The 16,663-nt window shown below is 35.1% G+C and overlaps 1 protein-coding gene across 1 annotated transcript; it reads left to right on the plus strand.

Annotated features, from left to right (window-relative positions):
* Positions 1-2,774: 2,774 nt before the first annotated feature.
* Positions 2,775-13,843, plus strand: LOC125654544 (organic cation transporter protein-like). Its single transcript, XM_056144394.1, has 12 exons — positions 2,775-2,862; positions 6,466-6,659; positions 6,842-7,064; positions 9,615-9,718; positions 9,817-9,971; positions 10,281-10,449; positions 10,557-10,769; positions 11,179-11,405; positions 11,542-11,723; positions 12,177-12,328; positions 12,558-12,635; positions 13,725-13,843. The coding sequence occupies exons 2-12, from the start codon at positions 6,517-6,519 to the stop codon at positions 13,738-13,740; spliced, it is 1,662 nt and encodes a 553-aa protein (XP_056000369.1). The 5' UTR covers positions 2,775-2,862; positions 6,466-6,516; the 3' UTR covers positions 13,741-13,843.
* Positions 13,844-16,663: the final 2,820 nt, after the last annotated feature.

The raw sequence follows: 16,663 nt of genomic DNA on the forward strand, positions 1-16,663 counted from the left end.
TACTTGAATACTGTATTAAAACCCTGGTCACGTGACGAGACGTGGTATTCCGATAACTTTCCCGGTAGCCTTTCCCCTCTAGGGATGATTTGTCGTCAGAGAGAAGGGAAACCCCGCGTCTGAACACGAAAATAGATTCTATTTATAATTCAGGTTTCTTAGACTCCCGTGAGGATCCGTGTTAGAATAGGTCCTCAGTACCCCTTGCTTGTCGTACGAAGCGACTAAATGGGGCGGTCCTTCAGATGAGACCGCAAAAACCGAGGTCCCGTGACACAGCAGGTGTGGCATGATAAAGATCCCTCCCTGTTCAAAGGCCATAAGCGCCGATCATACGCCTAAATTTTGCAACCCTTCACCGGCAGTGGTGACGTCTCCATATGAGTGAAATATTCTCGAGAGGACGTTAAACAACATTAATTCATTCTTAGACAATGGTGCTTAAACAATATATGTTGCTACATATATGCAACATCCAGGTGGTGTCCCAAAGTTCTGCACGAAGAAAAAATAACTTTATAGATCTGCGTCTGGGTATGTAAACACACGGTCAAGGTCGTACACCAGCGTGGTTTTTACTGAAATTTCACAACTTCGAGGACACGGTACCGTTATAAAACAATATACTTTGTCAACATTCCTTTGGCTAAAACACTTAGCCATTTAAATATCACGCAATTGATTGAAAAGAAAAAGAGAAGATATCGAACGGTAATCAATCTCATAACTCCTACAAAAATACAAAATAAAGAGTTGGGCAAACACAGAGCCCTGGGTATATCAGAGGTGGGGTCAGGTGTTTGTTTGATTACTTCAAATTCAAGTGCACAAATCTAGTTTCAGACTTAAGCACCCTCTCCTTGAAAATATTGTGCAACCAGACACACTGCAAAACTGACATGCAGTCAATTACCTCGAACAAAAAGTAGACCTTGTCCTATATAGAAAAGGGAAAATCCTAATTAAACAAAACAGCAGACCTTGTCTTATACAGAAATGTGGAAATCTGAATAAAACAAAAAAGCAGACCTTGTCTTATACAGAAATGCGGAAATCCGAATAAAACAACAACAGTCCATGTCTTATACAGAAACGTCAAAATACGAATTCAACAAAACAGTGGACCCTGCTCTAACCTTAAACACCAAAAATTCGAATTAATCAAAACAACAGTTCCTATTTTATGAATACAGACACGTCAAATCCGAACTAAACAAAACAAAAGTTCCTGTCTTATACAGACACGTCAAAATCGGAAGAGGTTTTGTCTGGATAATTCTGTCATAGCACTATTTTAGGCATCCTAAATGAACCCACCTCACACATCTTTATAACATATTATGTCCGTTGACCATGACTATATGTATAAAAAAGGTCAAATTTTTCATTAATTCTAAATTACATGTAAGAGTGTATTCCAATTGGAATTTGAAATGTTTTGCTCTAAAAGTATTTTATGTGCCATCTTGGGGTTAAAAAGTACGCCTTTACTGTATGGGTAATACCATTATATCGGGACCCCTCTGTTCAAAAATGTTTAAGAACCGCGCCTAAACAGTAATACGGTGACTATTTTCGCAGTCCTCTGCACATTGTAATTCTGAATCATATTGCCTTCGGTTATCCCGTGACGACAGATTTCAGGTCAGTCCTGTCACATGAATTCTGGACCTGAAACTGATCTTAAACGAATTTGCTGAAAACTATTCCAAATATAAAAAAGAATGCAAGAATTCCCGCACGGAATATTCAGATTTACGAAATCCGTGCACATAACTTACACACGGTGCCGAAGTCAGCGCTCACGTTTTCTGTTTATTCCAGACGTCACCAGTAAACAAAGATAGGTGATTTCTGGAAAAGCATTTTTGATATTGTTAATTATTCAAAACGAAATTGCAGTCCGCTCTTTATAATTAAGATACATGTGAACATATTTTTATTTTTGAATTGATAATATATAAATCACTATAAGTGGATCTCCTTCTGTACAATCTGGCATACCATTTTATGAACTTTAAAACTTCTTATCATTAAAGCGATGAACCATACCTGTGTAATTAGAACACATTTCATTCATTATACACCTGTGCAAGAATTCATATTACCTGGCCGTGCTGAAGGTGGAGGTAAACTATGCACTGAATTTTCTATGCAGAAGCAACAGGTAAGTTTTGTATTTTTGAAATGCATAATTAGTTAAATACACGCAGATAAAAATTACGCATACAGTTGTGGATGACTAGTAATTAACGGTGAAAGTGGCGGGAGCTTGTTGCTCGCAGACAATGCAACGGTGACGATGGTTTATTCACATAAACTGACATAATGTACGGTGCAGAGATAAATTACACGAATAATATACATGTAGTTAAATACATGCATACGTGAAGAAAAAAAAAAACTACAATATCTGGCAATGAACTAATCAGGCAGAAAATAAATATCACACTACAGGCACTCGACGTTTTAAATATCTATAATAAAAAATTGTCTTCCTGTAAACATAATATTGACAATATTATGTTTACAGGAAGATAGTTTTTTTTATTATAGACATTTAAAACCTCGAGTGCCTGTGCTATACACATACTGGAGACAAGCAGACAAACAGACGGATATTTCAACCACATTTGGATATGAACTCGACACCTTCAGTAGTTCGCCATTACCAGTATATCACCATCATAGATCAAAATAATGGATTTCGACCGCGACGTGCGTCCTTGCCCTTTTCTCGAAATCTTTTTATTTTCAATACGTCTTATCAAAACAAAAATACAAGAATGGTATATTGTTGTGTATTTTTTTTTTTTATGTTCAGGTAATATTATTCCACGGAAGGCATTGTTTTTACTACAGGTATGGACGTTTCTTTATATAAACAGTGGTATTATGTGATAATGTTTTCAACATATTAAGACTTGCATGTACCAGCATTTCGAAACATACCATTCTTTTACTCTGCTACTATTTAATATCTCCGATATGCACACGTGAATAAGAGATAACCGTATATTAAATCAAAATTAACTGAAGCTATGATAAGGCTTTAGTTAAGAAATAAATTACAGATTTTGAAAATACATGAGGGTATGAACTGCGACATGCTATGAATTAATTATTTGTCAGACGCGTAGTCAGTACGCAAAGTACGACAACGGGTCTGGTGACCGCCTTGAGGTCCTGAAAGCTCCTGGGTTTTATGAATGAAATCACCTATTTGTTTCCTTTGATAATTTGAAATTCAAAAAGGACAAAATTTGATTGAATGGGCATTATAATGTTGATTAAATTATAAATCGGAACTATATAACGCAAAGTTATTTTTAAAGCACAAATATTTTAACGACATAGCTTTCACTCTCTGTCTGAAAATGATGTGTACGCAATTGCTTACGTGCGTGTAGGCAGCTATGCGCCTGTTTGTCAACAACATTATTTAGCAATTATATATACAGTCTCTTGCCTGTGTATGTATTCATGAACGCATTGAATAACAGATATCATTTACTGTAATACCACTTCCGTCTTCCCACAAAAATGGGATATAAAATTAGAGTAAATTTTATCTCTATCCTCACCCATGAAGCTATTTATTCCTAAATTCTCTGTGGGTGATATGACAAATATTCATTATATGTGTTTAGATTTGAATAGAATCATTGATCAGTGATGTGTTCTATTTAGAAATTCATTCTGCATTAGAGATAAATTTGGCGAGAACACCCAGACCGTCTCCAGAAACATATTATAAAATCCAAGTAAATCAGGGTTTTACTTTCCGGGATACGAAACTGTTGCTTTACGTCGCATCAAAAAATGTTTCACTAATTTAGGGCGGAAGTGAGAGAAATGTTGATCCATGGAGGGGTTTACAGTCTCAGGATAGAGAAATCTTTGCCAGTGGCTACTGTGACAAGAGTCATATATAATGAGTTAAACGTTAAACGGCTTAGGTTTAACTCGGCGCCGGAATCGAGAACCGAGTCCGGACCTTTCGGTTGGGAAGCGAGCAGCTTTACCATTAGACCTTCAGTAAAATGCGTACGCATTGACACATTAACGTACACTCAGTACGGGGTGATTACAATTCAACACACGTGCATTATGACATGCTACCTCCCCTTAACTATCATGCGAATTTTCGTTAAAATTCAAAATTTCTTTCTATGTGAAATTTACACGTGTATAGACATACATATGTACAGATCTATACCTTAATAAGGAAAATTTACCCCTAATTGGGTATTTCACCTTCGACGGTCGGGGTTTATTCCCAGCCTGCTCGATGCATGTATAAATCATAGATGTAAACGTTCCCGCTTGAGAGCGAGCTAATTTGGGGAGATAAATTTTCACACTGAAGAATCCATAGCTTCGGAATTCATCGTACACAAGACTGAGGCTATTTTTGAAAACACCCCGGCCTCCCAATCAGTGCATCGCGTTTACTTCAAAGTTGAAACAAAGTCAAGTTCTCTATTATTTTTAAGTTTTACTGCTTATCAGTCAATCTTTGTTGATTAATTGATTTTGAAAATAAGTTACTTATGTTAAGGTCATAGGATACGCAAGGTTTTGGATGCAACACATGGTGCAACGTTAATCATTATTCAACCAAACAATAATGTAAATCGGTCATTGATATATAAACTGCACCAATAAAACCACGTTTTTGAAAGATTTAAGTTTTTGGGTAATGCTTTTTAATTGTAGATTTGTGAATACTGCAAGAATAAAGGAACATTTTGTATTTGATATGAGATTAGCAATGTTAAAACATTTACAAAATTTCAAAACAAACAAGTATTTGGTTATCATATGTCCTTAAGGGCCTTCACTCAATATCAGTTAATAAATACATGTATGGATTTTAGACGTTAAAGATATTGAGATTGTGTCATATTTCCAAATGTTTCCTGTCCTTAATACTGTATGTTTACTCATAATGGAAAGAAATGGAATCAATAAAAGTTTACAAATATCTTAATTTTCAAAGAACAATAGCATATTTCGTAACATTGATTAAAATGCGGATCCTCATTTTTTTTTCTCAGACTCGACAATTGTATTCTATAACAGATCCAACTTATCTTCGCCCATTTAGACCTTCAAAATGAATATTATAAAAACAGTTGTTTTCTGAAACACCTGAACAGCTAGCATATTTTATTCGACTAGTAACTTAAAAATCTAGTTGAGTGTTACTTGCCTCAGTACATGAAATTGGATTTTTGGTAGCATACATTTGTTGACGGAGGTCACGTACAGAGAACCTTGAATGGTCCGATCATTCCTTTAAACTTGAACTTTGCGTACACCGTCTACAGATATTTTAACCGAACTCTAAAATTCAATTCTCCTTTAATATTCAAATTAGATTAGGAACTAATTCAAGAGACCTATGGATCATACCGCTCACCCCAGCACTATATACCATTTTCCAAAAGAAAAATGTTGACCCTTATGTTGAACTACAGGTTTTATGATCTATACTGTCTGTAAACAAATTCAATGCGTTTCGTACATATCAAAATGCAACATAAACATCCTTTCAAACACATGGTCATCGAAATTAAACCCACTGTTTATATCTAAGCACCAACATTCCATTTCCTCAATGACCAGAGATGCCGTTATCTAAATCACATGTTCACCTTCCCACCTTGGTACGCATAGGTCAGCCCCTTTATCAAAATGGATTAAAAAACATACAAAAAAAAAAAAAAAAAAATTGTCGCACATGATGATAGATAAAGCCAAATTGATGTTTATCTACAGCACACTTGTACTAGTACTGCAGGGCTATATTCATGTACAGTGTATATTCAATCAATGCATATGAAACATCAAACATAAAGTGAACTGTTTGTGATATAGGTATTTTAAATAAATTGAAATAATAATGATAAAAAATACCACTGAGAGTGAGCAAATTTAACAATGAACGCAGTCGTACAGTATTTCAACCTTTTTATGTTGATGTCAGTTTAGAACTAACTAGGTGGGATTTATTAAAGTGTATGAAACGAAATAATTCATAAAACAAATTAATTATCAAATGTTCTGCAATATTTTCCGTCAATGGTGCAGAGGTCTAAGAGTATATTCCAAATTACCGGTTTTGATTTTAATGGTGATTGCTTTATCCCTCATAACTACGCATGACACGGATAAAATTACACATAATACAACGTAGACCATTTTATAACAGGTTATGTAAACTTGCCTTTTATAACAACAAATGACGCCTTATCTACCCTTGAGCATGTTTGTCCTCCGACATATCCTTCTAGAGACTGTTCTAGTTCCATCAACGAGGAAGACAACGGAAGCACGAAATAGTTATGGGACGAAATAAGTGTCACGGTTTTTCGATTGGAAAATATTTCATTTGTAACCTTTAGAAACTAGGACTCTAAAATGCACTCACAATATATTGATGTACAACATTCTATTCAGCTTTCCGGAAGAAGATATCTGTGAAAGAGAAGCAGTGGAATCCTGGTAACCATGAAGTTTGACGATATCCTGGAGAGGGTGGGGGAGTTTGGGTTCTACCAGAAGCGGCTTTATCTGATTTTGTGCATCCCGGCTATCACTGTGGGCTGTCTGATGATGATGTTGGTTTACACCACGCACACACCGGCGCACAGGTCTCTGGTTTTGAATTTCATATACTAAATGTACTTATGACTGTCTTTTAAATCTCTCTCTCTCTATCTATATTGTGAGACATTTCAGAGTCAGAAACCGGTAATGTTTATTTTTTTACATTTTGAGCTTTAACAATTTGATATATCATGATGGTTATAGACCTCGTTGCTTTGATTTTCAGATGTAAAATTCCTGGCTACGACAATGATACATATCTTGAACAAAATGAGAACCACAGACAGCTGATAAACTGGTCTATTCCACTTCCTGAGGATCCACACTCGGTTCTGAAATATGACAGGTGTCACGTGATACAACGCGATGAATCCAATGTAACCCGACTTGTCAAATGCAGCGAATGGGTGTACGATAGGTCTGTGTTCGAAGAAACATTTACGTCTAAGGTTAGCACTGATGATAATCGTGTAATCCTGACGTTTCAATTCACTATAAGTATTCTAGGTACATGCTTTTTTTAATCTTCATAATGAATGATGTGTTTGATAGAGGGTGTGTTATAACTAAAATGGATGAATGAGAAAACTTTAATATTTCATTTACAATTGACCTTGAGTTTCTTAACCTTCATATTATGGACACAGGTTTATCATGAAGAGTCTTATGGTATGTATATAAAACACGAGAATTGTGTTGTCACAAACTGGAAAATAGATATAAACATTATTTGGTATATGACTTAATACATGATCTAAGGAATTGTGCTAATTTTCATTAACTTTCTTTGAAACAATATCTTGTAAACTTGGGTAAAATATTTTTTTAGGAGGAAATCCAAAGGCAATAGAGTCATGATTTGAGTCGAGGCTTATAGATTTCCTTTTCTTAACGTTTATTATGTATTTTCAACTGGAAAGGAACATACGTAAATGCAAACTCTCTTGTAACCGATAGGGTGTTCTTGCAAAATATGTGTGTTGCAGCCCGATCGGCTTGAAATTCAATCTGGACACATTGCGCATATCTGAAGCTTTTTCGGCAGAAACATAACTATCGTAAGGCATCAAAATTTTATGTGGTGTACGTAGATCAATGAAGGCCAAAACTAATACAGTAAAACTCTGATATAGCGAATTTCTGGGGACCCTCAATAAAAATTCTCTATAAGCGTAATTCACTATACGTTTATAGCGAATTCATAATTCAAATATAACGAATTCGTTATATAACTGATTTGTTCTACATGTATATCAATTGTAGAGGAAAGCTGCAATCGATATACTTACGCTTGTATCGTCTTTAAATGAAATGAAGCCAATATATTTTCGAGAAGAAATATTTTTATACAAGAAATATACACATTCATTTATATATGATAATTTATCTTGATGGATTATTAAGTCATTCAAGAACATGTTGAGAGAAAAATGTCAACAAAATTTTGCGCAATACATACATGTAGTCTATTGCAATTGTCATTTACTTGTTGCTTTACACAAATAAAGGAGTGTACAATAAAATAAATGAAATCAAACTTCAAATTTAATTAACGACAATAGTAAACAATACCGACAATATATTTCCTAAACGTATGTGTAAGTACTGTTTTGCGTTAACAACCTTTTTTGGAAAAAATAAAAACAGAAATTTTGTAATAAGTGTGGATCCTTTATGTCAATGGAAAACGATTGTTAAAAATCACAAAGAGTTTAAAATGAAAAAATTCAATTCGTAATAAAAGGTGATTTTTACGTTCATTTTTAATTCAAGGGGAATAGGAATTTACTTCGTTATATCCGTAAATTCGCTATATCCGTGTTCGTTATAGACGCAGATTTTTATATAGAATATATAAAGAATTTGCCGGGGAAATCGTCTTCACTTCGCTATAGCCGTAATTTCGCTATATCCGTGCTCGCTATATTCGAGTTTTACTGTACACGGAAAGTGAAAATAACGAACAGTGATCAATTTCATAAATCCAATAAAGAATACATTAAAATCAGAGCAAACACGGAGCCCTTGACACAGATACCTAAGGAGTAAGCATTCCTTGTTCAATGGCACACCCGCCCTGTGCCCTATATCTTGATCAGGTAAACGGAGTAATCCTTAATCAAAATCAGTTTGCAAAGAACGGTTAATAATTGATATGAAACATGTCAGACATCATTCAACCTCATGAGAGGTTGTATTTACAAATATAATCATTAGAACGACTATAAAATTTTGAAATTGCCGATAAGAAGTTAAACTTAATTGTTGAAATTCCTGTGAAATTAATTATTTGTCAGTAGCCTGCCTAGATTTATAAATTAATCATACTCAGCACATGCTTTTCCATATTGAATGGGTAGGGAGGCAAAACACCATATGCAGGTGATAATGGAACAATGTATCATAGATATGGACAGTTGATGGTGGAGATAATGAAGTCATCCCGTTTGCCATAAAGTTGAGTTATTGCTGTTTCGTTAACATCAATGGTCAATACAACATAAAGATATGAAGCAGATATGGGAAAAAAAAGTGTTGGTATCTTTCCTTTCATTATTACGAGTTCACTGGGATATGCAGGATAAACATTTATGCATGAAAGAAAATGGACATCATCAGTAGATAAAACGTCATCCATAAATATTGCTGTTGAGTGAAAGGCCACAGCAAGAGATTCTTCCTTTGCATGTAGAAGTTTTTGATTAAATTCTGTCTTATCAGAATTGCTAATAAAGGAGCACAATTCCTGCCCAGAGAGGTTCCAAAAGACTGTTGGAAGACTTGATCACCAAAGACACCATACATTAGATATTGTCAACTTCAACATCTTTCTAATATCAACTTCATAGTACTTGTGCATGGAATCAGAGTAATGGTCAACAAATTAATTTTTTGAATTACCCATCACACGATATGAGTATTTCCGTGCCCCATGCATTTTATCAAACTGTACAGTTGTCATCAAAATCTAAAATGTTGTACACCTATGTTCTTAACAGGTTAATTTAGTTTGTGACGACGCTATGAAAACATCGCATGCACAGATGGTTTTCTATTTTGGAGTGCTGTCAGGAAATGTAGTGCTAGGATACCTGTCCGATATGTGCGTACCAATATCCCACTCATATTTCTAAATGGAGACTTTAAATCTGCGTTTTGTATTCCAGTTAAACATTAAATTTTGTACGCGTGTGTTTTCAGGGTCGGTAGGAAGAAGGTCCTAGTGATGTCGGCTTTTCTACAGGTTGTCTCAGCAACCAGCGTCGCCTTTGTGTCTGACTTTTACCTCTTTGTTGTCCTGAATTTCATCGTAGGAGTTGCGTGTCATGGAGTGTTCATGCCGGCCAGTGTATTAAGTAAAGGATAGTACATTAACTTGTGCAATACAATACAAGCATGTTACCAAATTATTCGTAACAGTAGCAATTTTGAAATCCAGTTTTAGCTATCAAAGGCTATTGTTTATACTATCCGGAATTGGTAACTGGTTGTCATTGAATGGGAAAGTTTACGTGTTATGACAATTGATTCGAGGTGTTAATTTCGAAATAAATGATCTTTTTGTGATAGCAATTTTTTCCTTTGATGCTTTCCTGGTTTGCTATCAAAATTTTTTTAGAAGTGCACTCAATTTGATGGTGATACAATTTGATTGCTTTTGACAGGCGTTGAATTCACCGGACCGTCTAAGAGGGTGATGACCGGTATTCCTATCCACATGTTTTTTACTGTGGGGTTGTTGTACCTGGCGGGAGTAGGTGCCTTGGTCCGTAATTGGCAGTATCTACAACTGGCCGTGGCTGTACCATGTGTAGTTTATGTCCTGTACTGGTGGTTAGTACAATGAATATATGCACATAGCTGTATAGGGGCTTAAAATTGCAAGAAAATTTATAAGTGAATAGTAATCATTTGGATATATTTCATTAAAATTGTTTTAGGGTGATTCCAGAATCCCCCCGTTGGCTGTTGACGCAGGGGCGATTAGAAGAGGCGGAAGAAATTGTACAACGTATCGCCAAAGTAAACGGAGTCAAAGTGAAAGGAAATCTCATTGTAGGAGAAAAAATTGATATCCCTAAAGGGGAAAAAATTTGGCATGTGTTTGGATACCGTGTGTTGTTCATACGTGCGCTGATTTTATTCTTCAATTGGTAAGATATATTCTACTTAATATTCATGTAATTGAATTCAAACTGAATGTGAAAAGGTGAAGATAACGAACAGTGATCAATCTCATAACTTCTACAAGGGATACAAAATAGAGTTTGGCAAACACGGACCCCTGGATATACCTGAGGAGGGATCAGGTACCTAGGGGTAGTAAGCATCCCCTGTGTGATCCGATTGAATATTTTTGTGATGGTGTTAATGGTGTATTGTTCATATTTATATCTCACAACCGTAAACATGTCATATTGCTATCTCCAAAATCCAACTTCTGTTTGTGCCACACAACTTTGAAATCCATGTATATACCAATAAAGAAACGAAATACAATATCAGTACGTTTATTATATGAAATGTAAACATTACTTGTCTGTAGATATTTATTTTTGTTAGGATTGTAATAGCCATGGATTACTACGGAGTGACTATGCATATTGGAAATCTAGGAGGGGACTTTTACCTGAATCAATTCATTCTAGCAATTGTAGAGTTTCCTGCCAAAATTTCTACCATGGTTTTACTAAACAGAATAGGACGTCAGAAGTTACACTTCTTGATTATGATCATAGGTGGCGCTGCGTTATTGTGTACCATATTTCCTGTCCTTTATGGCAAAGAAGGCAAGGCTTAGTAAAATAATTTGTCTTGCATAAATTCTGTTACTTCTATTCACTATCAATGTCATATTTCTGCTTTCAACGAGTTTTCATCTGTTCCGAATTTCCATAATTAATTATATTTATATCCTTGCTTCAGAATTAAGCAGTCTGACATTAGTCCTGTCCATCATTGGTAAGATGGGGTCTGCAGCGGCTTTTGGTGTCATCTACATATACACGGCAGAGTTATATCCTACTGTGGTCCGGAACGGCGCCATGGGAACTAGTTCCTGTGTCGCTCGCTTTGGCGGTATGGCTGCTCCATATATAGCATCAACGGTATGTATACAATGAACTTGAAGTGATATCTGCTTGCATAAAAATATGAGTGTAAAAGACGGGTGTGTTCATCGTATGGTGATAACTAAGATGTCGATTGCTTTCGTGAGTGTGCAGTATGTACTACGTTTCAATAAACTGCAGAAATATCTCAGTGTACCTAAATGTTGATATTGGCATTGTAGCAGTTCGATACACTGGACATATAATACATCATACCTAATATGGTATAAACATATTTTGAATTTTGGTGTAAATACAATATTTAAGTTAAGATGTGAGGTACGTGGTCTCTTGTGTTAATATGCAGGCTTGCAAAAATATTACACCATTTTTTTTGTCAAAATAGATAAATGCTAGGAATTTGATATATTTAGATATAATATTTAGATTTAGATGACTGTTAATATACTGAGCATAAGATAATGTTTTGTTGGTAAAATGTGTTTATAGAGTGACTATGTCAGCGGAAAGTTTGGCCAGGCGTTGCCGTTAGTGATTTTTGGCGGTTCTTCGGTCATGGCTGGGATTCTAACTTTATTCCTACCGGAAACTCTACACCGGAAGCTACCAGAAACAATCCAAGATGGAATCGAATTCGGAAAGTTAGTAAAACGTGTTTCGCTCAGTACAGTGAAATTAATCAGAATTCAAAATTTTGTAATTTTAATCAATTTATAACACTTTGTTAAACTGATGTATCCTCTCAATCTTTGTTACAAGGACATGATTGTGTGGGAAAGTTTAGACCTGTTTTGTTCATTGTATTGTTCATTATTTTCAATGTGGATGGTTTGATTGTTATATAATTCCATATAAATTTTTGTTTGATAGAAAGAAGCATGACATATCCACATTTGACGTCACACTGGAAACATCTAAACCGTCCGGGGTAAATAACTCGTCTTGTGAGTAAGTTCCACTGTTTTTCATTTCAAGACATATATGAAAGGGTGTTTAGTTACTGAAACTGAAGTAGTTCACATTACTGGTCCTAAAGACGTTTAAAGGAAATGATGTTGATTATAAACATGTATGTAGTGAAGTAATTGAGGAAGTAGGTAGCGGTAATAAGATAGGGAATCACAGATTCAAGTGGGTAGAATTAATCTACCATGTACATCCGCATTCTTTTAAACTTGTGACTTTTAATTGGTGCTGCATTTATAGTATGCTACACACTATCTAGGATATGCTTATGATGAGAATATCTCACATTTTGAATTATCCACTGACTCTTCTAGTCAAGCACCTGTTAGTACTGACGGCGTACAGTAATGTGCTTTAATTTGTAGTACATTGAGTTTTTGTGATACATTTATTACAAACACGTATTCTCATATTGATATCTAAGTATTGTATATGTTCATAGTCTATGAAAGATATGATTGATTGTATATTGTTTAACGTCCCTGTCGAAAAATTCACTCATATGGAGACGTCATCATTACCGACGAAGGGCTGCAAAATTTAAGCCTATGCTCTGCGCTTACGTGCTTTGAACAGGGAGGGATCGTTATTGTGCCACACCTGCTGTAACAGCGACCTCGATTTTCGTGGTCTCAACAAAAGGATCATCCTAGCTAGTCTCCTTTTACGACAAGCAAGGGGTATTGAGGACCTAATCTAACTCGGGTCCCCACGGGATTCAAAAGATATGAAGATACCCCAGTAAATATAGTAGTGTTCCAGTTAAAGTTATTTTACACAAATGCTAAATTAGTATGCAAGTATTATTGGTATGTAGTTTTATGATGAATATACTTTTTCTACAAATGGCTCGTGGGTAAGCATTGTTACATATAGGTAATGGTAAAGGTGCATATACATGTTTTCAAAAAATTTATGATTTATTGTCATTCGAAGCAAGTCCATGGGTATATGTTTTGTTTTTATGGTAATTTTCCAAAAGTACACATGTAAAACTAATCTTTGTCATTTTAGAAATCAATACGATAGTTTACCTTTTGTGATCAATAGATGGTTTTGTTTTTCTTTCAGAGCGGCTGAATTGTGACGAGGAAGACAATAGTTATTGTGCATTATATTTGTCCACAGATAAGTACAGTTTATTGATGTCACCAGGGTACACATAAATTAAACTAATAGTATAACAATAATCAGTTTGAGTTTTTCCTTAAAATCAAAATATGACACAACGAACGTAAAACATAGCCAGCACAAATTCTCAACTTATTCAAAGCGTTTTGAAGTGTAAGGATATTTACCATGTGGACTCCTAATGACCAGGTACAAATCAGGTCCGGCTTTTGTCATGATGCATCAAACAATCGCGGTGAATGAATGGTTAAAGGTTCGTGACCGGAAAATCTTTGTTTCGAGCCCGGTTCATGCCTTGGGTGTGTCAAACATTAGGAGTAAAATTAGATTTGTCTGCTCCTTCGACAAACACTTATCATTCAAAAGTGAGAAGTGAGAGATATTTCCCATTGGCAAGAATGAACCTTTAGTGCTACGACCCTGGGTGTCTTTCACATGTCATTGTGATATATGATTCAAGTGCCTATTACGTGTTAGGTACTGACGATAAAATGTCAAATGACCAGCACTGCCAAGCAGACTCAACCAATTCTAAATCAGAATCCGGGTCCGCATTTTATAGACTGCTAGAGATGGGGAAATCTGAATCCCAACACACACACACACACACACACACACACACACACACACACACACACATATATATATATATATAAGCACTGAAAAGGCCACGACACTGTTGGTTATTTAAAACTCGAATTTTCTTTATCAAGAGACATATATTACATAAACAAATAACACGCAAAAACGACAAGTATCGATAAACTACATTGGTGACAAGAGTGATACATTGTTGTACTGAGTGATAAAAATGGTGGTGGTTTCGTTGTAAAGCGTCTTTACTGACTATGGTTTAGAGAGTTTGTACCATGGTCGGGTCGGGATATATATATATATATATATATATATATATATATATATATATAAATGATCTTTCTCTTACCGAATATGATGGTCCTTAACCTTTGATAGAGTGTACACGTGTAGAAAATGATCGATATAAGATGACCAGGAAGGGAAGAAGCCATAAATTCAATTACGTACTTTGCACATTAATCTACTTGATGATGAGCACTATCGGATATATTTTCCTGTTAATCATTCTTATTGTGCTAGATACATGTTGTTTGCAAAATAATATGCGTGTATTACATACATTTGAATTTTCCAGTATGTGTTTCTCTTGCTTTATGTAAAAGAAAGCGCATTGGTTGTAATTGGTTGTGATACGTTTTATACATACAGCAATTTATTCAGGAATTCTGTATTCTGATTTTCCTTAAATATTTGAACATGTTAGTGTTTTCAATAAATATCACTGTGGAATCGAGAACACTATACTTGATCATAATATGTACACTGTATAAACATCACTGTATAATATACAATTCATTGAAGTTTTCTGATTGATTCACAATATTTAGTGAAACAAACAATGTCTCAAAACATTCAGTTTTTCATGGTGTCATCATTAACCACCAAGTTCTAGACACCAAGCTACGTGTCTTGTCACGAGGAGTTTCCCATTTTCGGAAGAGTAGTTTCTCGCACGGTTTGGTTTTCGTTGATTTGTTCATAAACAGGCAATTCTTTCTGAAAAGAACATTATCCATCATGACATCGATTCTATTGCATGTTTAGTTATCATAATGATGTAATGAGCAACTACAAAAAGGTTTGCTACGACGAGCAGGAAACCTCCGCTTACAACAATTATGACTATTAATGGGTTTTGGACATATCACTCGGTTGTTTTGATGTCGCCGACTATCACCATGTCAAGAGTTTTACGAACAATTAAAACGAAGGAAGAGATGGATGCTTATAAAATGAAAAGCCATATAAAACTTAAAGGTAGCTATTAATAGCTAGCCCCTAAACCTAAGCATTGAATTGTCCTCATCTTTATGATTATTTATTTTAATATTTATACTTTATCCTAAAATTAAAAAGTGAAGATCACGGACAGTGATCAAGCTCATAACTCCTATACGGAATTCAAAACTGATAGGTACCTACGAGGAGTAAGCATCCCCTGTCGACCGGTCACATGCGCCATGAGCTCTATATTTTCATCATGTAAACGGCGCCCCATGTTTTGATCAGGTAAACAGAGTGATATCTAGTCAAAATCAGTGTGGCAAGAACGGCCCAACAATATCAGAATTCTCTTTGAAACTGTTGTAAGGTATTAAAATGAAAACTAATTGACCTTTAAGAAATATTGAACCTTTTTGCAAATTTTCAATGCAATTGCTGTTGAACTTATTGACTCGAATCCATTTCCAACTTGCACTGGTCCTAGGAATGATGCCTAGAAAAAATCACCATAATTAATGTTTGAACCTTTGTTAACCATTGAATAATTATGCTGTTTCAGAGCATATGAATTCTAAAACTGTGTTTCAATGTATATTCATTGATATTTGAATTATTGGTATTCTAGAATTAAATATTGTATTACTAGAGGATAATAGATCCTTATCGTTTTCATAATCTGCCGTCTCATTCTACCAAATGAATGCAACTCTAGACTCAATAGATCTGTTATCTTTACCAAGTACGGGTCAAGAAGAAAGCACCAAAAACCAACAATACTCAACATCCAAAGTGTCAGATCTAATAGTAGATACGAAGTCAAATGAATAAGGATATACAAAACACTAAAGTGACCAAGGACAAAAACAGTGAATTTGTCAAATTGTTGGAACGACCTGTCCCTTCCTCAGGACAACAGAATATGTACATAGAAAAAGAAAACTAAATAGAAAAGTTAACTAACACTAAAACTAAACTACAAAAGCTTATAACAAACAAAACGTCTACATAGTGAAACTATCGAATTTAATGTGGGACAAGTCTGTTCTAATCGAACCTTG

The sequence above is a fragment of the Ostrea edulis genome, chromosome 7 (genome assembly GCF_947568905.1).
Source record: "Ostrea edulis chromosome 7, xbOstEdul1.1, whole genome shotgun sequence".
Taxonomy (NCBI): domain Eukaryota; kingdom Metazoa; phylum Mollusca; class Bivalvia; order Ostreida; family Ostreidae; genus Ostrea; species Ostrea edulis.

Coding starts and splice junctions, on each gene's coding strand:
- LOC125654544 (XM_056144394.1), top strand. CDS start 6,517: ATGAAGTTTGACGATATCCTGGAGAGGGTGGGGGAGTTTGGGTTCTAC. Junction 6,660..6,841: donor ACGCACACACCGGCGCACAG/GTCTCTGGTTTT, acceptor TTTGATTTTCAG/ATGTAAAATTCCTGGCTACG. Junction 10,450..10,556: donor GTTTATGTCCTGTACTGGTG/GTTAGTACAATG, acceptor AAATTGTTTTAG/GGTGATTCCAGAATCCCCCC.